Raw genomic sequence first — 25,719 nt, 5'->3', positions numbered from 1 at the left:
GGCCGGGCCGGGCGGCGCGTCCGAGCGCGAGCGCTGCGGAGCGAGCGGCCTGCGCCGCCGCTCCCGGCCCTGTCACCGGTTTCCCGTGCAGCTTCTTCAGTTTAAGTAACGCATTTTATAACTGGAACAAGAGCCTCTCGTTGACCGATTTCCCCCGAACTGTTACAGCGTTGCCAYGCAGAGACGCGGTGGTGGTCAGTGCTCTGGACCCTGCTTAACTGCAGTGTTAGTCTGCGCAAAATAGCCAGCTTTGGCCAGAAGCACCGCTCGTCCGCTGGCAACCTTGTCCAGATCAGCAGATCAGACAAAACAACTTGTGCTTTTTTGTTTCGTTTTGTTTTTGTTATCCTTTAAGTAACATCTGCAATTACATGGRTCTAGCATAATAAGTCATCAGAAACAGTCATAAGGGAATTGCTAAAGCAGGGTCTGTTCCTGAGGTGGTTGGAAGTTGTCATAGGGATGCAAAACAAGAAGGGAGCATAATGGAGTAAGCCTAAAATTCCACAAAAACGTGAGCCAACTTGAAATATATTTAAATGGTTTTTAAGAAATTGCACAGAACATTTATTTATTTATTAAAAACAAACAAAAACCCCCTCCATATATTCCACAAATAGCCACTGGGGTAAAAAACAGGACACGCTGTAAGCGTAGATGCTCTTTCTTTATAGCCTGTGTAGGTGCAGCGGAAAAGACTGAACAAATGATTTTGAGTGTGAATGTCAGATAGTGTCAGATGGTTCAGTTAAACCTTTCTGTGGTCTCTCAACTAGAATAGAAGTGGCTTTCATTTAGTGTCTTAATGAATATTTTCTGCAGGGAAACCCTAAGGCTAAAATTATCATAAAACTGTGTGGATCTGTATGTTCATAAGATGGATCAACATTTGACTGATCTGTTAAGCAATTTAATTTTGAATTGTTAAATTGGAAGAGAACCCACTTGATTGAGTTGGAGTAGTGGTGCTTTCAAAAATCTGGAATTGTTCTTCGGGTCATTTGTTGCCATACTTAATAAGTTCAGGACTGGACAACGTATTGTGCAACACTGCTGACTAACCTGCTTTGGAAGAAATCTGAAACTAGCAGAGAAATTGTGCTATTTTTTTCCAAAGATGCAAAACTGTTATTTTCAGTTAATGCTTTTGATGTGTACATACAGTATACCTTTTGTATTTCCTTTTTGACAACAACGGAGTCTATCCAAATTAAATATGAAGTTTACGGCTGTCTCAAGGCCTAAATTTACTACAACTCATTAAAATAACTCATATTTTATAAACCACAAACWTGACCCATGAAATCATTGGTCAGCATTTCTTGGTATGCTAAATCAGCACTAGTTTCTTCTGGGACATACACTCCCCTCCTCTCCTTGGTTTATTTATCTGGCTTGTTCACTGTTGAGAAACCAAGAGTTGAGGAAAAAACAAGTTTTCCTTGTTTTCAGTCTTTGAAAACAAATTAAGCGTGTGATGATGGGAGCTGTTGGTTCTGAAACTTTTGCAGGAGATTGGAACCAGAACTCTTAGTTGAAATTACTATACATCTTTACAGATGTATAGAAAATACTTCTTTGATGAGTTTCATTAAACTGGGCTGGTAAACTCACCTTTGTATTATGTATACAAGTGTTAAATTTATTTTCCTAGTAAAGTCATGTGAGCAAACGAAGCTTAGTTTTATACAGATTTTTATTTGGGACTCTGATCATCTCTACCGCAAATGTATGATGTTTCCCTTCCGTAATACCTTCAGTCATTTCCTTTGCCGTGGCTTTGCAATAGCTATTAGTACCCCTATCATCAATTTTGCTGTACTTAAACACCCAGCAGTTTTTTCTGTGCCTCCTCTCCCGTCTCTTACGTGTTCCTTATCTACCTTTTTGGCTGCCAGCTCGCAAAGAGGGAGCTTTGGCTCCTCTTGGTTTGGTCACGAGGCGACTGGCTGCTGCAGCTGGCACACCAAAACTTTGTGCCGTCTGTGCTGATGAACAGGCAATTCTTCCTTGTTCTGGCTTCTTCCTATTTCCATAGCCTGTGGGAATTTCATATCCCTGAGGCCTCTGCCTAGCTGTCGAGTTGAAATAAGCTAATGTGTGTTATCGGAGGAGTGGAGGGAAGACATTTGCATAGATGGATCATATAAGGGTAGTTTGTATAGGAAGCAAATCTTTTTATTTTATTTTTTTTTTTTTTGCACAGTTTAGTTTCAGTAATTTATATGAAAATGCAGTTTAAAACAGGAAGGAAATACTGTGTTGTAAAACATATGTTCATAGACCATCTTCTAACTTAATATAAATACAGAAATCTAAAAGACTGTGGAACGACGTGAAGAGAAATATAAGTGATCATTAAGTCAAAATTATCTTTGTTTGGAGAAAGTAAAAAATACGTAGTCAATGCAAGATTAAAATGTGCGATTTAACTAAAATTTCAAGCATGATAATTTAAGCATGACTTAAGTCAATATTTTATGTAAGTTTAATTTGTAAGTGATCACATGTGTTYAGAGCTTCATTGCAACAATTTGATACAATAATTGTTTATACAAAASCCTTATGTATTTTCTCTTATGAAATATATTTGCTGTTTCTTCTGAATTAGAAATTGGATTTGTTATGGATGTGGAAACACCCTGTCAGCTGCACAAGGAAGAAGAGTTGACATAATAGTAGGAAATTAGGTTAAAATGCTACCTTTACAACAAATTAACAAGGTATTTTTATCAATATGTAAGCACCTGCTAATTAATTTTGAATCAGTGTGAATTACATGTATAATGCTTTGAAAGATGCTGTATTAGTAAAATAGTTATGTGTTTCGTGATGTTCCTCTTCTAAACTTTTTGAAAAGAAAGTGTTTTGGGCAAAGTTCTATGAATAGTTAATTTTCAGTGGCCTTTTGGCTCTTGCTGCATCTTTTTGTAAATAACAGTTTTGCTTTGAAAAGCAGCTGGTGCATGTTCAGTCTTCCAGGGGCTTGAATACCGTATTTGTACTACAAATGTCATCTATTTCACACAAAGTTAATTTTATTGCAGCAGCACACACTGACCTTTTACAGTTTAGTATAATATGGCCATCTTGTGTACTGAGATGCTGCACTGCATGCAGTAGATGAGAATAAACAAAATGCTATTCTTAAGTAATTTGTAAATGAGTAAAGCATGTTCGTGGCAGACTTCAGGGGTCAGAATTACAGTAGATAATGTTTACATAAGTGAGCAGTCTTTTCCAGGGCTTTGGGTGACATAGTGTAGGGTTTTTTCCCCTCCTTTTTTTTTTTTTTTTTTGTTTCCTTGTAGGGAATGACGTAGGTTAAGATTATAATGTAGGAGAATTTAGGATTCCTGTAGAACAATGCAATGGCAAATCCAGGTCACTGGATTTGTTTTCAGTTACAGGTGTGTCTGTATTCTGCCATTTCTCCTATGCATGTTCTGAATGAATCCTGTGCATGTGCAAAAACAAAGCAGAGCTAAATCACCATTGCTCAGCTTGAACTTCAGGCAAAAGGGTTTTAAAGTTGCCTTTCAAGTAATGTGTGAACGTGGGGAGCGTGTAAGTGATCTTACCTTGTTTTCTTTGTACATATCTGAAAATGGGACCTGTATGTCCAGGTCCCCTGACGTAGCCCCTTTGTTGTTCTCCGTTGCATTGTGCTGCTGAGTCGTTTCACTTGCTTTGTTGTGACGCTCTGCAGAGGCTGCCTTGTGTACTGTAATGTTGCCTTTTTTATTACTACAACATTTTATTGCTTCATATCAGCAAATATAGCATATTTGCTATTGGTTTGACCCTAAAATATTTAATTTCTGACAAGCAGCTGACAAAAGGTGTTAATTAATATTGCATTCTAATTGAAATATGTAGTATTGGTTAAGAGCAGTTGGGACATCTTGTATATTTTTAGTTCACCAACTAGAGGGAGGTTGCTTCACGGACTTGCAGCTGGGTGTGGCATAGGGTTAACCATGTTAATTAAAGCTGGCTCAGAGGTTTAGGCTTTAAAAATGGCTCTAAGCCCCCATTATATTCTTTTGTTGCATGAATTTTTCATAGAGAATAATCTACAGTTCTTAAAATGAGTGGTGTAGGTAACATCATCTAGCTGGAGAGTCTGGCAAGAGTAAGATAAAAAGTAGTGGTCTCTCCTAGAAAAAATGTTGCCTTTTTTAAATCATTTTTTTATTTGTGCTATTTTCTTGATGGAATTTAACAGATTTTTGTAGAACTTGTGTTGTAAAACATATAGATTAAGCACATCTAAAGTGTCTGAACTCTTTATGCTTCTGAGCTTTCTTCAGACTTACATGTACATTTTTATATAAACTGACAGTACCTAGCCATTGTGTGCAAATAAGGAACATTTTTTCATTGTGACAGAACTTTCAAACTTAAGCAGTTTTAAGCACACTGATGCTCATCCCATTTTTATCTGAATGGGAAAAATAGTAAACCAATCTTGTGGAAGCTATCTGATGGTACACCTTTTTATATATTTCTTCCTTTTGTGTGCACCTTCTTTTCACTCTTCTCCCTTCGAACCCCAAAATTTTTGAAAGCTAAATTCCATCAATTCCAATGTGTAGGTATGAACAGGCATAAACCTTCTTGTGGTGGTGTACGTAAGGCAATAACAGTTTACTTTGAATCTAGTTAGAAAGCTGAGCAATTTCAATAATCAGTAAGTCAAGCTATTGTTCATAAAGAACATAAATTTCCTTTAGCAAAGCAGCATTTCTGCTTGATCACTGGCTGCATGAGTTTTCGTAGTTGATATTGTGAATTATGTTTTCCTTATGTGGATACATCTTTAAAGAAAAAAACAAAGGCAAAAAACTCAGAGACCTCACATAGATATGCTGGAATGGCCGTTCCAGGGTGGGTTGAATAAAGAGGGTGTAAATGCACAATTTGGCCAAAATAGAACTTCATAGGAGGATGGCGCATTTGCAGCTGTGGAGAGAATTTAGTAGCCGTGGTGGCTTCCAGGGTGCCTTGCAGCYAAAAGAACAGCCAAAAGAAACAAGAAAGTATAAAAACCCCTGAATTTACGCTGACATTTAACAAAAAATAAACCCTATTCTAAATTACATCATTCATTTATGTTAAATGATTTAGATGTGAGTATAAAACTTACGCTGTCAATAACAGCATGCTGCAATGAAGTGTTCATGTCAGAGGGATATGGTGGATTGATTTTTAGCTGAAACTGACTTTCGGAGCTTGCTTTTACAGTTTTTAAGCCTTTTAAGTTGCCCATGTAACTTGCTCATTGGCAATTAAGAGGTTATAAAAAGAAAACCAGCTGATGTTGCAATCTAAGCAGTGGCCATATAGTGGAAAGACTCTACTTTGGCATGTTCACTAGTGCTATTTTTACCTATTCCAGTAAGATGTGTCCTTGCGATGTTAAATTATAAGACACTACCTGGAATTATTTTCTTTTGTGGAAGAAGCGTGCTGTTGCATGCTTTGAATAACACTTTCAGTGAAATTATCAAAACGTTTGAGATTTAAAATATCTTATATTTGAAAATATTTTTTTCTTCTGTCAATCTCCTGTCAATCTCTTGTGAAGACTAGCAGGGAGAACACCTTTAGAAGTTTAGATAGACAATGTACATTTAAAGACAGGAATAAGTATAGTATTTTCTTGTTTTTTTTTTCACTYCTAAAAAAGACCTAATTGGTATTAATTTGATTTTAAGATGATTGTTCCTTCACACACTAGAAAATGAATATCATATTGTTTCTGGGAATATATTTCCAGCACTACTAGTGATAGTGCCATAGCAACCAAACTAACTGTAATGTATTTGGGAAGAAAGCTTAATGCTATGGTGCAGTTGTAGAAGTATCACATATGCAGATGTATGGCTGTGTGAATCATGGTCTTGAAATGTCCAGCTTCCGTGATTACCTAATCTTAACTACATCATTGTCTAATGTATTTACTAGAATTATCAGCATCTAGTTCAAAAAGTAACTTGGCAATGCTGAAAGTCAAACCTAGAGCTCTGCTTGTTTAGAACTCTTTTTCAGGCTATTTGTGGAGTTAGGTGAATATTTTTAGCAGAATTCTCCGTTTTTCTTCAAAGGCAATGAGTTGATACTGAAATACGGGCAGTGATGGATTTTCCTATAACAGCCTTATATGCAGTCAGCTGCCATACTGACTGGATTGATTTTTATCCAGTTTTGTCCTAAACTGTTTTCAACTTGACTTTCTTTTCTTCCCCCGTCCCCCCCCCAAAATCTGGCCTGTTGCCTACATTTGAGGCTCGTAACTGTATCCTCATTCTCATCAGTTTACTAATTATCGACCTCATTCTTTAAAAAAAAAAAAAAATCAGGTCTATATTGGCTGCTGGTTCCGTACTTACATTTACAGTGTTTTGTGGCTTCTCTGTTTTCCTCTGCTTCTGGCCCTCTTGTGCTGTCTGGTCACAGTACTTTCTACATTTTTTTTTTTTTTTTCTAGTTGATCTGTAAACAAATCCAGCTGTTGATTCTGTGTAGGTTATTTCTAAATACTTTTATATAAATATTTAGAAATACATACATAAATATTATAAAAATGTAAATATATATTTTTGAATAATTTATATTAGAGATGAGAGATGTCTGAGAATAACCCCTGCTTAGTATTGACTTTATTGGAATTTCAGCTTTAAAGATTCTTATGTTGTTTCATGAATGAGATTGCTGTGTCAGGATAACATTTGTTTGTCTTGGGGACCATACAGTATGGTTTTATAAGGTGCATCTCATTATATGGATACTTTGCATAAAATGATGGAAGGCCAAAAGGCTTTGAAAAACTGAAGAGTGGAAAAAAGATAAATTGACTCTGACACTGATGTATTGCATGAAATAATTGCTCGATTATTAATTTGGTGTTGTGCATGTTTATAAATTCTACATCTGTTAAAACTGTAAATATCTCTGTTTTGTTTTGCATTCCACAGATGATGTACTTCATCCYTTTGCCATAGGACTTCAGTGACTCAAAGGAAAATTAAAGGTATAAGTAACTTATTTTAACTTTCCTCGTTGCCTTCCCCTCTTTCCATCACTGGCCCCATCCTTTCTTCCATGGTCCCTGCATCTTCTCTGGGGAAGGGAAGTTTATCACAATTAAATACAGTACTTCTGTTACTTGACTAATAATCACAGAATCATAGAATGCTTAAGGTTGGAAGGGACCTCAGAGGTCATCTAGTCCAACCCCCTGCACACGCAGGGTCACCTAGAGCACGTGGCACAGGGCTGTGTCCAGGCGGGTTTTAAAGATCTCCAAAGAAGGAGACTCCACAACCTGTGTGGGCAGCCTGTTCCAGGGCTCTGTCACCCTCACTGTCAAAAAGTGTTTTCTCAAGTTCCTGTGGAACTTTTGGTGCCTCAGCTTGTGGCCRTTTCCTCTAGTCCTAGCACTGGCCACCACTGAAAAGAGGCTGCCCCCTCCTCCTCACTGCCTCCCTTGAGGTATTTATACACACCGATCAGGTCCCCGCTTCAGGCTTCTCTTCTTCAGACTGAACAGGCCCAGCTCCCTCAGCSTTTGCTCATAGGGCAGATGTTCCAGGCCCCTGAAATAAAATAGTAAAATCTGATTTGTTGTTTTGAAAAAAAAAATCACAAAACCACTACAGTTTTTCAGTGCTTTCTTTATCAGAAGTGTATATTTACCTTAAATTCTTACTTTAGTCTGTCTCCATAGATATTTACTTTGTGGGAAAACCTTTACTCAGTTAACATGTGTAAATCTTAGGTATTTATTTTCTGTTTTATGCAGGCTTCTCTGCAAATGCCTGTGCATGGGAAACAAATACATAAAGTTAGAGCAGTCCATGTGTTTTGGAATTGAAATACTCAAGTACTACCCTCTTAGGTTTCATTCAGATTACAGAAACTTGCTGTAAATCCTATTCCTAGGTGCATTTGTTGGTTATAAAATAGATGGGGGGGCAGGGATATTTATACAATTATAAACTTACAAAGAATGTCTTCAAGGCTTCTTCCAGTCCTTGTTTGGTTTTGTTTGTTGTGTCTGCATCCCTATATTGCTGTATGACCAGGGTCTTAGAATTGCAGCATTAACCTCTCTGTGTCACTGGGACCGTACCAACTAGTAAACTAAATGTATTAGTTTAAAGCTGCTTTGAGTGGCTGCAGAGAACACTAAACTCTGAGATTAGTTTAAGGCTGGTATGTGGTGGTGTCTTCAGTGTGCAACTGAGGGAGGACAGAGCCAGTATTTCTTTGTGCTCAGATTCTTGGTCACTTTTGTCCAGTATTTGAGAACTTGAGTGGGAAGGGCATTTGGTGGATTGCTGACACTCGTGTAACTTTTTCATCCTTTTTGTAAAGTGGATGAGTTCCAGACAATTCTAAAGACAGTTTGGGGCTTTCATACATGAAACAATCCAAGCATGTGTAAGTCCAGTATGCAAATAGGCACATGTCCTAAAATGTATGCACAGTCAATAAGGACTTGTAGTGGAAAAAAAATATTGTCCTAAGTCTGTGTTGCCTGTTTAATGCAAATATAGGTGTAATCTCATAGCCTATTTTCAGTTGGGCATCTCTCTTTTTAAAATAGAGTTCATGGCTTCYAGGCTACATCTGRTTTACAGGACAATTCTCTTGCTAGTGTTGAGTTACCTTCGTGAAGGCTCCTCAGGCAGGGATTACCTAAATTAATGACTGTAARCTGCTCCTCTGACACTGTGGAAGCAACTGAAGTGCAATTACATGCACATTGTTGTTGATTTGTGCATGTGCTGAAAGTCAAATGCTTTTAAGGCCAAGGCTAATTATGCAGATGTGGGTGAATCGTGTGAGTGTAGGTTGATGGTGTCACGGGGAGAAGGCAGTTCTCAGATCTTTTCAAAAGAGGCTGTGAGATCTGCTCTGTCAGAAAGAATGAATGCTACTTCTTTATAGATGAGAATATTGTCGCTTTCCCTTACTCTCCTAATTTTATTGTTTCTTAGGTTGTATCAATGGAGCACATTCAGGGAGCTTGGAAGACTATCAGTAATGGTTTTGGACTCAAAGATTCTGTCTTTGATGGCCCAAATTGTATTTCACCTACTATTGTGCAGCAGTTTGGTTATCAACGTCGAGCATCTGATGATGGCAAAATATCAGATACTTCCAAAACTAGTAATACCATTCGTGTTTTCTTGCCCAACAAGCAACGCACAGTGGTAAGTCTGCATTACCTGTATGTTAGAAATSCATTGCTAATCCTGTGACATGTATTTGGCAGTAGAGATGCTAACCTGGAAGAAAAGGTCTTTTCACGACCAGATAAATTGTCATAAATTTGTTAATTTTAGAAGAAATATTTTGAAAATAGTATTTCTGTATTTTGAGAGCCTGTATTTTTCTGCCTCAGTGCTATATTTAGTTATTATTCGTGAACAAGTCATGTTTCTTAAATATTTAACATTCTATCTATAACTGTTTTCTTCACTTGGATACCCACACTGAATTATCATAGTTTAAAGCTGAATTGAAACTTCTTAGGGGGTGATGCTTCTGTGTAAGTGGTGATTTGGCATTTTTTTTTTAATCAGCTTAATCTGTTTCTGCTATCACTCATTAATGTTTTTTTCTGTTGTCACAGGTAAATGTGCGAAATGGGATGACCCTGCATGATTGTCTTATGAAGGCGCTTAAAGTAAGAGGTCTCCAGCCAGAATGCTGTGCTGTTTTTCGGCTTCTTACTGAACCAAAAGGGTAGGAGTCTATAGTGTTATATAAGAATCTTTAAGAATTTAATTATATAAGAAATTAATTTCAAAGCTAAAATAAATATTAAAGATGTTCATAAGTGAGCAGGCAACTTAAGTGCTTTTAGCATCTTAGAGATTTTTTTTTAAAACATACTCTAGACCAAATAGTATGGTATGCATTCATATCGGAGCTASAGTTCTCTTCTCTGTTCATAGTTTATAAATGTCAGTGTTGGTGATTTTTGGCCAACTTGAATGCAGATCTCCTCTTTCTGTTCAATTTTAAGAGTATGCAGCCCTCTAGAACTTACTAATTTTTGGATTTAAATCTCACTTTAGATATTCCTTATTTTTTGTAGGACTGGGGATACCCAATGATTCTTTTATAAGCTGAGGAAGTGAAGGTATCTCATGGTGCTAATACATTTAACTTCAYACCTCAAAAGGCTTGGGCTTAATGCTCTCCTATGCCTCAGTCATGAGATGGTCATTTGTGGGTTTACATTTCTGTGTAATTTGGAGGTCCCAAATAACTTTAGTGCTGAAGCATGTCATTTGGATTTCTTATCACTTAGTCTGCCATTCATAATTTATTATATTGTGTTTATAAAAGTATTTCTGTGACTCTCATTAATTCTATCTTATTTAAAATAATCAATTTGTAAATGACAGCTGTATTCAAGGAAGCAAAAAAGAGTTGAATTCCTGTGACTTCGAAATTGGTAATTCCTTACAGTTTTTTGTTAAAAGTTGTTGAAATATAGCTCTTCATAACAGATTAGATCCACTTTGTACTTTTTTCAGTTTACTTAAAGTACACAAAACTTATATTAATGATTAGACCAGGCTTTTTCTTTTTTTCTGTCTCCTAAGTGATCTCCCCACTCTTTCATTCTTACAGTAAAAAAGCACGCCTGGATTGGAAGACAGATGCTGCTTCCTTGATTGGAGAGGAACTGCAAGTGGACTTCCTCGATCATGTTCCGCTCACTACACACAATTTTGTAAGCTTTTTCTTTTCTCCACTTCAGTATAAATTGTATCAGATGACCCAGATATTCAGTCAATTTTTCAGGCACTAGGTGCTTCTAAGCACAGGGAACTCCCCAAGCGATGATACTATTCCCTGGCCTGCATCCCCAATGGCTAAATACCTTTTGATAATGAAATGCTAGAACACAGTTAGTGTCTTTATACAGTTTTGGAAAATTACAAATGCATTTGTTTGCAGTTGGTCACCTAAAAAGCAATATTGCTCTCAGCCTCTCATTTAACATGTTTTTTTTTTAGGCTCGGAAGACATTTCTAAAGCTTGCATTTTGTGACATCTGCCAGAAGTTCCTGCTAAATGGGTTTCGGTGTCAGACATGTGGTTATAAATTCCATGAACACTGCAGCACAAAAGTTCCTACCATGTGTGTTGACTGGAGCAATATCAGGCAACTCTTGTAAGAAAAAATCTTTTTTAGTATCAGTTGTAATTTGCCATGACAGAAGAGCATCCATTTTTAATCAGTAATTACAGAGGTGAATTTGGATTGTTGAGAAGAATAATCACTTTCATCAGTATAAAGAACATCATGAAACAGCCAGCAATGACTGTCTATGCCCAGATGATGAAGGCCATTTACATTACATGCATTTTGTTCTTGCTCTAAATTCAATGCTCTGGGACAAGCAAACAAAGGTCTTGAAAGATTAGGCAATAGCTATAATGCTATGTTGTTTCAACATAGGGAGACACAGTAATTCCTGTTGGATACTACTGCTGTTTGAAGCGGGAGGGGAGCTAATGCTTTGGTTGATCTTTAGCTATTGGGAAAATGAATGCTTCAGAATGACCATCCCTTTAGTCACTTTGAAAATAAGTGTACATCTGAGAAAAGTGATAAAGCATAATATATTTCCAATATTGATTAGAGGGAAAGTTCAAAATTATTCTGGTGAAAGTCCAGTTACGCAAAAGTACTAAAACCTGTAATTGAAATGTCAATGATTTAAAATATGTTTTAATTACTGATTGTGTTTTTCTAACTAAACTTAGTCATGTAGTTGTGTGCTTTCTTACATCAGTCTTTAAATTCAGAAATAACTCTTGAAAATTTCCTTTGGGAGTCTGCAGACATAGTTTTTAATCATATGACACACAGAGTGAAAAAGCTGCATCAAGGCGGAGCCATGCTCATGAAGTTAACTCTAATGAAAGAATTGGCCGTTGAAATCCTAAGCTTCAACAGCATTGTACAGGAGGTAGTGTAGCAGTTGAAAGTGTAATTGTTTTTGTTGATATTTCAGATTGTTCCCAAATTCAAATATCAGTGACAGTGGTGCCCCTGCACTACCTCCCTTGACAATGAAACGGATGCGGGAGTCTGTCTCCCGGATACCTGTTAGGTAAGCTAGTATTTCCTGTCATTTCTGTTTTGGGAAATACAGTTGTTTAAAAACAAAAAATCAAAATATCCCCAACTCCTCAAAAATACGACAGTAATGTAAAAGGTCAGGATGAATGTGCAAGAAGGCAAGAACACTAYATCGCAGAGATTATGTAATAGCCTTACTTTTTCTTAGATTCAGGCAATACATTGATTTATGATTTTACAGTTCTAGTTTTTAGCCGTAAGACTTCTAAGCGAGGTTATTAAAGGTTTTATTATAGGCTCCCTTTGATATCATGCTAATTAGTTTTATACATCTTTTCATTAGGTAGTATGTGTAAAGGTTTGACTTACTTGTTTTGCATGACTTGAATGCTTAACCAAAAATAGTGTTCTAATTTTATGCTACACATAGGAGCTTAAAGAGAGAACAGTGGGAACTGTGAAAATATGCTCCTCTTAAAGGAAAATCTGAAACTTTAAGTTCCTGTAGGTTTATATGCTAAAATAAAGGTTGATACCCTTCCTAAGGAGCCTTGACATTTTGGAGCCTGAAGAGGGCAGGCCATTTTTGTTTTTTTTCTACAGCCTTTTGACAAATGTTGGCCTATTCAGAAATGAGGCACAGAGCACAAAGCTGACCTATAAATTTGTTCATGTATCTTAGGGGAACTGCATCAGCAATTGATCTTATGTTCTCTTTGCCACCTTTTTCTATTTCCATTGTTGAACAGTGATTTATTTACTTGATATTTTAAGCTTTTTGTGAAGGCTGGCTGACTTCAGTTAAGCTACTTGAGTGATTTGGGGTAAATAGGGTTGATTTGCCTTAGCCGTGATTATTAGCTCTGCTTGAATTGTATTTTACATTGTTGGCCTCCTTTTAACTGGTATTGGGTTTCATGACTTCCTTGCTGGCTGTTCTGTGTGAACCATTGAGCAGTCTTGCAAATCTTCACAAACTTAGGGCTTAGCAGAAAAAGAGCTTTTAAGCTATGCTTTTAATGGGCTTGAAATGAAGGGGTGGTTGAAATTTTGGAGACCTGAGTTAATCCAGCAGAGAGATTTTTTATCAGTGTATTAAATGTAATTTGATAGAGATTGAGACAACCACAGTAATTTTTGTAATTGCTGAAATGCAGAGTCTTGTTAAAGATACCAGACAGGCATATGATCGTCAAAATCCTCCCATCAAAATTATAACATTATTTCTAAGTTAAATTGTTCATGGTTTAGCTGACCAAATAGTTTAGTTGGCARATAATCCCAGCTTGTCCTCTATGTGGAATTCTGTGTATATTGCTCTTGGACAGGATGCATTGAATGGTATATTTCAAATACTACGAGAGAGAAAAAGATAACCATAACTTTCCCTTTCTCTGTTCCCTTCTCAGCTCCCAGCACAGGTATTCTACACCTCATGCCTTCACGTTCAATGCATCGAATCCTTCCTCTGAGGGCTCCCTTTCCCAGAGACAGCGATCTACATCCACACCAAACGTGCATATGGTTAGCACTACAGTGCCTGTAGACAGCAGGATAATCGAGGTAGTACTCCTGGGGGGAATTGCAACTGGCTCCCTGATAATTACTGGTTGGTTTTTGGAGTTTAATTTACTTCTGTTACTTGCATAACGTGTTCCTTGGTTGACTGACGAAGAATATAGATGGGATATTTGCCCAAATATCTAATAGTTCTTTCTTCGTACAGTCTTTATTACCTTTGCTGAAGTTCTAGGTAGAATTTAGTAACCATCCTTTGTAAAGATGTGARGAATCTTAACACTCAAAAGAGCATATCTAAAATGTTATTTGAAACTTGCATCTAAATTTATTCTAAGGTTTTTTGTTTATTTTAAATCTTACTGGAGGTACTCCAGTGCACATATAGTTCATGGGGCCTTCTTCCTTAGACTGGAACAAGTGAGGGACAATTTTTCTGAAGTTAGGACTAAAGGAGAAGGCTTTTTTGTTTGTATGCTTTCTTATGAGATAACTTTGACAAAGTAAGGAGTGGTGTACTGGAAAGCTGTGCAGAAACAGTGCTGCAGGACTGTGGAGAAGCAGTGTTGGTTTGTTTGCTCTGGGATTCTTTAAAAATTCTTAAACCAAATAAAATCCTTACGCTGCTTCTTCAGTTTATAAGCATTATTTGCTTTATAGACTGAAATGTGACACAGAAGTCCTTGGGACCTTTGGTGGAGCAGAAACAAAGAGTATTACAGCATTATGAAGCTTCCTTGCAATGAAAGCTTTATGTCAGCCAAGTTTCTCAGGGCAAGATACCCATCCCTTCTCTTGCTTTCYTACACTTGCTGCTTGTTTTGTTGCTTTGGGAGCCTTCTGGCTGATGCTATTTTATGGCACAAGAAAGATCATAAAAGCTTCCAGCAGAATATTAAATTCTATAATATGATGAGCTTTTAAGGAGACACTTTCTTTATGCATCACAGTAAAAAATTGCTTTCTCCTGTGCCTTCCCAGTATCTTAGAGAACTAAAATAGAAGCAGCTGTCCTGTCTTAGATTAACCCATCTTAGGTTACTTCTTTCATTTATCCTAACTTAAAAAAAAAGAAATTTACACTCCCTCTGTTCTTTTCTTTCATCTGTTACTGTGTGTTGGCCTAGAATAACAGCCTGAATGCCTCTCCCAGTTCCTGGTGCAGACGATTTTGTTTGAGGGGAAGAGTAGGTATTTTCTTGGTGACTCTTGCTTCCTTGTGATTAACAGGATTGCTGTAACTTGCAAGCCATGGTAGTGTCTACATTAAATGTTTAATCTGGAGCTGATTTAATGAAAATCTGTATGGCATGTTTATATTTAAATGTTGAGAACGGTAATTGGAAGAGGCAGATTGATAGAGAATTTTCATTGCTAATTTAATTGGATGAATCGGTTTGATGGTGCGAACTTGAATAAGCTTAGATTAGAAATGTATTTCATCATACAGTTTTTCAAGTAAAACCATCTCAAACACATCTTATTGTGTGGCCTTTTTCCTYTGGAAACTATTCAGCTAAATGAAACTGTATGAAAACCTAGATTAAAAATATGATATACTAGCTTTATTTCATATCAAAGATGAGACTACAGTATTCCTGTATGTATTATATGTATTTGAAGAACAATTCTGAAGAACACTGATTTCATTTGCTATAGGATTCATAAAAAGGAAATAATCTTTAATTTAGGGCTGAAGTACACCAAAATACTTTTTTCCCCTTAATACATGTAAGGATTATGTATCAAAATAAAAGTATCAAAACAATTKAAAATTACTTAGTGATTCTTCACCAGCTTATTTAAAGAAAGCTAATTGTCCTAGGCTGATTTAGAAAAAAAATCATTTGTTATTAATATTTTTGAATATTTTGTTGCCCTCAAAAAGGACAAAATTAGTAATTTAAAGTCCTTTATAATTTATGCAGATTTTAGTCCACTCAGGTGTATGCAGTAGAAGAACTCTAGAAAAATACTGTAATATCTAGATTCAAACCTGGGAGAATGTAATTGACTCTGTGTTTTGTGAAAGCTTGTAATAAGGGGGTTATAATCTGGGTTATTTGGATGGGTCATATCTGGATTATTCCACCACTCTAAGGTGGAGTGTAGGCTTGTTCTGTCCTTCTGTAAAATCTTTATTATACTAACTAGTTAGAAAGTTTGAACTGACTTCCATTAACATTTACAGTATTTAACATTTTTGTAGTGCATGTTCTTGCTTTGTACTTGCACAGTACCTGGATATTTTACCTTTCCTGTATGTACTTTGGGATAATGCATAGCAGGTGAGAAAAGTTGTGAAGTTATGTTTGTCAGAGCTTAGTCTTTCTTGTGCATGGCTGTAGAATTGTGTCGTAAAGTGCCTGTGGCATGAGGTGAGTGTTGTTGCACTGTACCAACTGGTGAACTTGCTGTTCTTCAAATATTATCAATCTGTGGAAAAATGTTTTGAAAAATCAGATGTTTCTGTCATAGGGCACAAGATTTAGCCTTATTTATGGGCTCAAGGAGAGCAGTGTGGATATTTCTAAATGTGTTTTGATTTGGACTAGCTTAGGGTCTTTTAAAAGTTTCCCTGTTTCTAGACCAGAAATTTCTTTAAAAATCTGTCTCTTGGAGATACAGGACCATCAAAGAAGCTATGTTCAAATCTAAAATATAAGCAATACAGGGTGGGAATGCAGACAGTTCTTAAGGTGTTTTTTTTTTCTTGTTCTATATGTTTAGAAAAAGAAAACACCTTTTAGTAGCCTACAAATATTTAAATATGTTATAAGAAATTACAAATTGCATGTTTTCTAGCAAATAGGGTTTTTTAAAGACTTCAAAATAACCAAGCCAACATCTTTTAGAGGGTACAGATYAGCAATACTGTATGGTACTTGACCAAAATTGTCAAGAACTGTTTCAACATAAGCTTATTCCTTTGTAAGTTCTCATGTATTTATTACATTTATTTATTTACTTTTCTGTTTTAGGATGCAATTCGAAGCCATAGTGAATCAGGTATGGTTTCCAAATATAAAATAATGTATGATGTTATTTTGTGTTTATTGTTTTGGCTCATAACTTATTTCTTTTGTTTTTATATTTAAGCCTCACCCTCTGCTCTGTCAGGAAGTCCTAACAATATGAGTCCAACTGGCTGGTCTCAGCCCAAAACCCCAGTCCCAGCCCAAAGAGAGAGAGCTCCTGGATCTAATACGCAAGAAAAAAATAAAATTGTAAGTTATGCAGTATTTATGTTGGAATGGAATGGACTTGAATGGAATTCATAGATTATAAGGACAATTTTCTGTATTTAAAGGTCAGAAAAATTGATAGTTAACTTTTTAGGTTATTGCATCCTTTGTAATACATATGTAGTAATGATAGATTTTTAACAGACTTTTTGTGCATTTAGTATTTACTTTGGTAGCAATTAACATTTTTCCCTCAGTTCCTAGTGTTTTATAAATCCATCCCTCCAGATTACCAGATTATAAAACCTTTAAGGTTTCAAGTCCATCTTAAGGTTGTGTGGTAAAAAACTTATATGCCCTTGCAACGTAAATGTATATATTTGCATAAATATGATTTAAGTATTTCTTTCATTTTTGTTCCAGAGGCCTCGTGGACAAAGAGATTCCAGTTATTACTGGGAAATAGAAGCAAGTGAAGTCATGCTTTCTACCAGAATAGGGTCAGGTTCTTTTGGAACGGTTTACAAAGGCAAATGGCATGGTAGGTACTTAGCAAGCCTTACTGTCTTTTGAAAACTTTAATACTGTTTTAAAAAAAGGCAAAAACAAACCCAGCATCCTAGAAAAGATAGAACAGTTCTATTGGTAGTGTGTACTTATATACAACTGAAATTGCTAGGTGAGAAATACTAACTTGCTAATTATAGCATTTAAAAATAGAAGGTTTGACAGAGTAGATGTGAAAATCTGATTTTTTCTTTTTTTCTTTTTTTTTAACATGCCATTTAATACAAATTTCTGCATAAAATTCTTTTCTGAAAAAACATGTTTACTTTTCACTACTAGGACTTGGGTTGAGTAGTTTCAAAGCTTTATGCTAAATTATAATTTCAATAATTATGATTTAATTAGCATACCCATATTTTTGGTGGCAGCAAAAGCAAATTTAAATTGCTTGTACTGTGGAGCATTTCTAAGGGACAAAAAGTGGTTGATAGGAGAATTTGATGGATAAAATTAGCTGGAATAGTTTCTAAAAGAGCCRCATCAAAGGATTAGAATTGTGCTTTGAATTTACAGCTTTTGATTTAGACTCATATATACATATAYACCTCTTCAAACTATAATATACATAGCGTTGTTTTTGTAAGATAAGCTTAAAAACTTCAGCAAATTTGGCTCCTCTTTTTCCCTCTATTTTTAAAGCACAAACACATGTATGTCTTTGAGCCCAAATATTGTCAACATCGGCAGAAAGACTATTCTTATGATACAGGTAATATTTGTAAACAGTTAAATTGAGTTTTTAATTATATAAGCAAAATGAAACATAGAAACTAAAGRAAAAGCAGATTGAGTAAGATCTTGCTGTAAAAAGTAGTCAATGTTAAAATTCTTAACTGCTCTTGATGTATCAAGAATTTCAGAGTGCCACATAGGAAATGCATACAGGCACAGTTTGCAGAGCACCTGCCCTTGCTTGCACAGAATGACAGTTTGTAAAGCTGTCTACTAATTTGCTGTTGCACTTGCGGTTTACTGTGTGTAGCTGTCCAGATTTCCCTATAAAATCAAGAGTTAAATTATCAAAAGATAGAAACCTAATCTGATTTTGTAAATTCTACATTAATGTCAATGTTTCAACTATTTAACATGTTCCCTACTGACCACCTCCTCATTGATAACTTTCTAGTAAAGGAGAAATTTCTAAGATAYAATTTTATTTTTATTAACTGTTTATTATATATATCTGTTCTTAAAGGATTTCAAGGCTTTTCTCATAAGTTTTTTTTCTATTTAGAATTGAAGGAATATTTCTTTATAGTAACTTGTTCTGGTAATACAAATGCAACAAGAAAAATATCTCAGTGTCAGTAAATGGAATTAAGTGAAGCGGACAGATTGCTGCAGACTTGAGTAGAGATTTCCCGTTATGCTAGTGGTGTCATGCCCAGCTGTGAGGGGCTATTTGCAATGCATCTTTGGAGCACTTGTGGAAGGACTGTTTATGAGGCTTATACAGCTAACTATATCAAACATACTAGGTTTCTAATAARCTTCCCCCAACTTAATCTTCCAAAGTAAAGGTAAAATTGATAGTGTGAAGGACAGTCTTACCCTGAGGAGTGCGTCTCTCAGTGACCAGGTATCTTGCACTTCCATATTTTTCCAGATTGTTCTGATGGTAACGCTTCTGTTACAGACCCCCATTTGGATCCTGGAGTGTGCTGTAGCATGCTTCTAAATTTAAAAGCAGGAAAGAGAAACAAGGCAGTTTAAATTGGTTGGAAGACTACCTATGATAAACACATTTCCCCCTTGACCTTGGTAATCAGTTCTGGGTTTTTGGTGGTTGGGTGGTGGTGGAAGATGATCGTCTTCAGAATGTGGCTGAGAAAAAAAACAAGTGCTAATGTGTCTTCTTCTGCAGAGAAACTGTTTGGGGAATGCATCAGGGGTACAAAACTATGGCAGCTCACTCAGTTAAAAAGTGCATTTTTTTGATTTTTTTGAGTAAAACTTTATAATGTATAAGCTTAAAGAACAAAAGGATATTTTTACTTATTTCTTGAAGGGTTGTTAAATATTAAAATTGGTTATGTACTTTTTTGGGTGGGGCAGACTATTAACTGATAAAATATTTCTCCCTTTCATTCCTGAAAATTAATAGTATCTTTTTAATGGTAAAGCTGGATAGATAAAGAAAAGTGGTGAGATTGGCATACCTGTTTGTGACTGGAAGCAGAGTCAGTCTGATGTGACCTCTGTGTGAAACAGGTTGTTGAGAATGCAGTTACCCAGCAGTCACCTTCCATYTAAACAACTATGTCTGCTGTTGTTGAAATTTTAGTACCTTCAGTTTCAGTAGATCTGAAAATCTGAAAAGAAATCTGTAATTATTTCTATTTTAATAATTGTTTAAAAAAATGTGAACAATTTCTTCAATAGATACAAGGTCRCATAAATGAATTGCTTGGTACTGCAGAAGTTTCTATGTCAAAAAACTTCCGTATCAATTATTAGAGATATACTGTACAGAAATTAGGGATTTTAAGTAAAAAGTGTATTAGTGTTGTTTTGCAAAATAGATTTTTTTTTTTCTTTTTAGTAACTCTTATGATAAATGTATTTTCAGGGGATGTTGCAGTGAAGATACTAAAGGTTGTAGATCCAACTCCAGAACAGTTCCAAGCTTTCAGAAATGAAGTGGCTGTATTAAGGTTGGTGGTGTGTTTGCTAAATTCTGATATTCAAATGTCATTTTCATAAAGATACTAATTTTTCTTTCTACTATTATTTATTAGGAAGACTCGGCATGTTAATATTTTGCTCTTTATGGGCTACATGACTAAAGATAAYCTGGCTATTGTTACACAATGGTGTGAAGGAAGCAGTCTGTATAAACACCTGCACGTTCAAGAGACCAAGTTCCAAATGTTCCAGCTCATTGATATTGCCCGGCAGACAGCCCAGGGAATGGAGTGAGTAGCATAAACAATGGTGGCTATTTTAATCCCTTGGAATGATGTTCCCCTCTTTCCCTTCCCCACACTCAGCCTTAAGACACAGAGTTACTGCTTTAAAATAATAATGGGTCATGAAAAGGTGTCAATATTGTGTACAGAGTAAGGAATTAATGTCCAAATGTTTGAATAAATATTTCAGAACTTCTTAGATGTTATTTAAATCTTAGTTACATAGATGTACAATTGTTTTGTGGCCTGATTTATGTTAAAATATGGTTAAGAGGGTAAAGTCAAACACTCAAATGAAAAAGTAAAGATTCAGCACTGTATATGCATTCTTACTTTCATGTACTGTTTCTTTGGATGGACTCTTGCCTTGTGTTAGAAGCATAATCTAATGTAACATGTTAGCTATCAGCTTTTCTTTATTCCAACTTGAGGTCTTACTGGAACCCATTATATGAGATCCTGTTCTAAACAGCAAATTACTATTCCTTTTTCCTGTGTTACTTAAAACATGCTCTAGCCACTTGTGCTGAGATAATAACCATCCAATTTCTCCTTCAGAACTATTAATGTTATGATTTTCAAGGCATCGAAGATGCTGACATTTGCTGAAGCTGTCAGTACTCACCCATTCTGTAGATCAGAAGCCAGGATTCCAATCAGACACTAAATAAATAGGAACGTGTATTATTACTGCAAAGAAAAGCAGTTTGCAAAAAGTGACCCTTAGCATAGCTTACAAACTTCATTAGTATCAGGACAGAATTGAGTTCTGCTGAGCATTATGGAGCTGCATAACCCTAACGTTGCTCTGTTTTMCTACAATTCCTTTTTGGGGAGCTTCCTCCCCCGTGACATGCAGGGCAGGGGCTGGGCAGGGAGCTGGTGTTTGCTGCAGTTCTGTTTTTCCCCAGACTAGACTCATCCTGTAAATTGACTAAAGCGAGAGAGCGATGAAAATACAGCTATCATGATCTGACACTGTCTCTATCAGTAAATTAAAATATGTACTTACAGGCAACCTGTATTATAGCACTTTTCTGCCATGTTTTCTCTCCACAGCTATTTACATGCAAAGAATATCATCCACAGAGACATGAAATCCAATAGTATCCTTTTATAACTTCATTATATTTCCTTTAACGTGAGGGTGATTGGTTATTAAGATGGAGTGCTCTTGTGGGGAGTATTTATTGARCTAACTCTATAAATAAAATTTTCTTTAACAAATATTTAGATATATTTCTTCATGAAGGCCTCACAGTGAAAATAGGAGACTTTGGTCTGGCAACTGTAAAATCCAGGTGGAGTGGATCTCAACAGGTGGAACAGCCCACTGGTTCAGTCTTGTGGATGGTGAGAGAAATATTTTACTGCTTTTAAATGTTTTTCTTTTGTTAATACTTACTTGGCAGGTGAAGGCAGTAACTAATTTTATTTGTAAAAGCTTTAAATCATAATTATTGTTAATATATGCTGTTCATGCTATGTAGCCTTTTATTCGAGGGATTGTAGGACAGAGAAGAGTTTAAAGAGTTTGTTGGTTTACTCTCGGATATATTGTGTTTATAAAATGGGCAATAGCACTGACTCTACAGCTTTTCTACAGCTGTAGATAAAACTTGCTAGAGGCCTGACTAGTTTTCATTTGAGTTCTTTCTCTGTGGTTTCCATTCTACTTCTCTTGTCCATTCTGTTTCCATGTTCTGTTAATCTTGCTTTTAATTTTCTTCTACAGGCACCAGAAGTAATACGGATGCAGGATAGTAACCCATTCAGTTTTCAGTCAGATGTCTACTCCTATGGAATAGTATTATATGAGCTAATGACAGGAGAGTTGCCATACTCCCATATAAACAACAGAGATCAGGTAGGAATAATTTATTGTTGAAAATATTTCAAGTGCCTTGTTAATCTATTTAGTGTTTAAAGCTTTTGCTAAATCAGTGAAATGTTGGTGTTTTATGTATTAGCTGTTATGTGAAATGTCCTTTTATTTCCTATTATAATTTCCTATTATAATAGTGAAATTACATGCTAGCTTTAATAATTATTACCACTGCAAAACATATTACATTTGCCATTCAAATAAGTTTTCCTGAGAAGGATAGATTATTTCCTGGGAAACTATATTAAGACCTTATTTAGCAACTTGGTAGCATTGAATTGACTCTTTATGGAAACGTTAGATATTAGAAGAAAAAAAACAATGACAGTTATTTGCGGGGGGTTGTTTGTTTGTTTTAGAGACACTGCTTTACTGCATTAGTAGTCTCATCAGTGCTGTGTAATGAACAACTCAAGTAACTGAAAGTCTGATTAAAATCATAGATAATTCTGGTAACTGACTCAGAGAATGGGTTTTCTAACACACACACACACACAAAAAAAAAAATCAGTTTACTGGTGCTCTCAAACAGAAAAACTCCCAAAACAAACACCAAAAAAAAAAGAGAAATCTTTCCTACCTTCATGCCGCATTAGCTATGATGATCTCCTTCAAGTTGCTAGCCTTGCAGCTGTCTTCTCAAGGTATCTTACTGATAATACTGTTGTGCTCACAGATGAAGCTGTTGTGCCAAATTGGTTGGTCACTGGTTTCTGTTTGTGTTGAGTGACATTGTCACTATTCTCAATTTGAGATACCTTCACTTGCTGAATTTTATAAGCTACATAATGTCACATAGATCAAATTGCGTCCTCTGTTATACAAAAGCAGGACTGTTCCTTCAGTTAACTTATCTTGACAACGCTACAATGCTCTTCCTGTGCATGTACCTTTCGTACTCGTGTTTAATCACTTTTAATAATGGGCTTTAATCTCCCAATGAAACAATTTTTACAATTTSGAGTTTTTGCTACTTTTTTGTTCTTTTTCAGATTATATTCATGGTTGGCAGAGGTTATGCTTCTCCTGACCTCAGTAAACTGTACAAGAACTGCCCCAAAGCAATGAAGAGGCTTGTAGCAGAYTGCTTGAAGAAAGTTAGAGAGGAACGACCTTTATTTCCACAAGTAAGTGTTTTGTCACTAAGGCAGGCTAGGGTAGTTTAAAAGTATTAATAGCCTTTAGCTTGTGAATCATTCTAGATAGAGTCACTTTGGAAAATGAAAGTAGATGCAGGAATATGGTACAACCAGCCCTATTTAAATGACCTATTTAAATACGACCTATTTAAAAAGCAAGGCTTTTTATCCGTTTTATTTTAGCACRGTATTAAGACAAGTAACCATTCCTACTTGTCTTCCCCACAACTTGAAAAAGCAAACAAAATCCACTGGGGAATCTAAATGCATCTTGCACTTTTCAGTACATTTATATGGGATACTTTGCCTTATCTTGCTCATGCAAGTATGAAGGTACTTTCTCATACCTCATACTTGCTAAATACCTAAAATAAAATATCAACAGATTTGGAAAAAAATACCCTATATCTTTTACAATCAAGTTTCTTTGTTTTTCTTTTGATGTTTAAAGGGTTCTCTCTAAATTTTGTTTTCTAAACAGCAAGACTTTGGGGCAGACTGTGAAGTTCTTTACCTTTCATTGTCGGGAGAGCTGTATAGATTCTTTTTATTTGATCATGGTGTAGATTAGAAGTATTTTCCCATCCTCTGAAACTAAATGAGCATCTTCCTGGGAATGACACGACAAACTGTCATTATTCAATCTGCATATTGCTGGAATATTGTTTTAAATGCCTCCAAATAGTATATTGCTTCTTTTAAGAGATGCTTAAAGCCACAAATAAGATTCAAGACTAAAAAGACTTTTCAAGTAGCTGTTTCTAACAAGGCTTTTCTTCACTTTTGTTTTCCCCAGATACTGTCTTCCATTGAATTGTTGCAACATTCTTTACCCAAGATCAACCGCAGTGCTTCTGAACCATCTCTGCATCGTGCAGCCCACACAGAGGACATAAACTCTTGCACACTAACATCGACGAAACTACCTGTTTTTTAGGATCGTGTTCTCCTCCTCTGGTTCTCCCCAGTAATGGGAAAGGAACAGAAATCATGGAAGTTGCTTTCAACGCCTCAGTGTACAGGATCAGTGCCAGCAGGATTATCTGCATCCCGGTTTTAAGAACAAGCTGCTAAGGATTTCTGCAGTTCTTATCCTGCAGGACACAGCTCCACATTGCCTTTTTCTACAATTTCTTTTACTGGGATAGAGTTAACAGACTATAATCAAGAGATCTATTACTATTTTTTTAATAGATGCACTTGAGCCTTATTTTTCCCGTACCCAGAAGAGATGGATGTTTCTGTGGCAGTGTTTCTGGATTGATTTGAATCTGTTGATAAATTGGTATTTTTATAGCAARGATGGCTTGACTCGATATTTGAGGAAAGATAATGCATTATGGTGTTCTTTGATTGTTCCATGCCATATGTCACTCTAAGTTGGGGAAGTTTTACCTGAAATGGGTATCTGCAAACAAGACTGAGGGAAGAAGAAAAACAGACAAACAAACAAGAACTTTCTGGAAATCAGCTCCTGCCTAAGAGCTTTCATCAAGCCAATGAAATAAGTTAAAACGCTAATTCAACACAATAGTTTTGCAATAGTTTTGCACATAGAAGAAAAACTCTTGCAAAGGAATGGAATATATTCTAAACTGTACTGCTCAGAGAAGGAAGCTAGCCAGTCTTGCTATGGTCATCTTCGGTAACTTCAGCAGCTTATTTTGGTACTATTGACTTGTTTCTTACAGCCCAGTGAGGTGTTAAGTGCAGAAAGACGGGCTTTTGTGGCTGGAAAAAAAAGCTAATTAACATTACCAGTATACTTCTGCAAAATGAGCATAGCCTTCATCCCATATGAAGCTGTCGTCAGAGAGATGCACTATCAAGAGGAAACTGAGCATATGCAGTTTTTCTTGCTGATTTGGGTTTTAATTTTGTTTTTATTGCTCCTGAGAAAATGCATTTATTGTAAGCCAAGGTTCCTCTGATTATCTTATTTTAATAAAATAAATTAAATTTTAGGTTTAAGATACAGTGTCGTCATTTGTATAGAACTAGTTTTGAAAAATTCCGAAAAGGATGTTCTGAATATATTTTTAAAAGTTACTAGGTTAAATATTAGCAGTTTCCTTACAAAATCACACTTTTGATGACAACATTAAGTATTTTTCCAATCACTTTGATTACAAGGTGGTTCTTACTGTACTGTCATAATTTTAGAGCAGCATCTGCTCATTTAAGATAAATGAATGAGCTTTCAAGATAAATAACTACCATTTTTGCTCTGCATTTCATCTTACACAAATCTGTTTTTTACCTACCTGGAGGTTAATGTTTTGTCATGCCTGAAGTCTATAGAAAATAGGTGGTTTAATTTAATAACTTCTGTTTAATAGCTTTCTGCTTAAGTATGTGCATTCGAGAAAGAACAGAAGTTTCCATTTTTGGACTAGAA

General features: G+C 35.9%; 1 protein-coding gene across 3 annotated transcripts in view; it reads left to right on the top strand.

Moving 5' to 3' along the window:
* RAF1 (Raf-1 proto-oncogene, serine/threonine kinase) overlaps positions 1-25,089 on the top strand; it is a 25,585-nt gene extending 496 nt beyond the window's left edge. Inside the window, exons 2-19 of one of the 3 annotated variants that reach the window (XM_026045999.1) lie at positions 2,612-2,723; positions 6,981-7,036; positions 9,009-9,224; positions 9,647-9,759; positions 10,657-10,759; positions 11,046-11,203; positions 12,051-12,149; positions 13,528-13,681; positions 16,618-16,645; positions 16,736-16,863; positions 17,245-17,362; positions 19,958-20,042; positions 20,127-20,303; positions 21,357-21,403; positions 21,532-21,650; positions 22,033-22,164; positions 23,175-23,309; positions 24,118-25,089. In XM_026045999.1, coding sequence (XP_025901784.1) covers positions 9,018-9,224; positions 9,647-9,759; positions 10,657-10,759; positions 11,046-11,203; positions 12,051-12,149; positions 13,528-13,681; positions 16,618-16,645; positions 16,736-16,863; positions 17,245-17,362; positions 19,958-20,042; positions 20,127-20,303; positions 21,357-21,403; positions 21,532-21,650; positions 22,033-22,164; positions 23,175-23,309; positions 24,118-24,258 — 1,944 coding nt within the window. In that variant the 5' untranslated portion in view covers positions 2,612-2,723; positions 6,981-7,036; positions 9,009-9,017 and the 3' untranslated portion in view covers positions 24,259-25,089. The remainder of the gene's footprint in view (positions 1-2,611; positions 2,724-6,980; positions 7,037-9,008; positions 9,225-9,646; positions 9,760-10,656; positions 10,760-11,045; positions 11,204-12,050; positions 12,150-13,527; positions 13,682-16,617; positions 16,646-16,735; positions 16,864-17,244; positions 17,363-19,957; positions 20,043-20,126; positions 20,304-21,356; positions 21,404-21,531; positions 21,651-22,032; positions 22,165-23,174; positions 23,310-24,117) is intronic. The other 2 variants (XM_026045998.1, XM_026046000.1) reach the window with 2 other exon arrangements.
* Positions 25,090-25,719: the final 630 nt, after the last annotated feature.

Source organism: Nothoprocta perdicaria, unplaced genomic scaffold, assembly GCF_003342845.1.
Source record: "Nothoprocta perdicaria isolate Ctin4 unplaced genomic scaffold, notPer1 scaffold_42, whole genome shotgun sequence".
Classification (NCBI taxonomy): domain Eukaryota; kingdom Metazoa; phylum Chordata; class Aves; order Tinamiformes; family Tinamidae; genus Nothoprocta; species Nothoprocta perdicaria.
The sequence above is the reverse complement of the archived record's forward strand: the minus strand, read 5'-3'. Positions and strand labels throughout refer to the sequence as shown.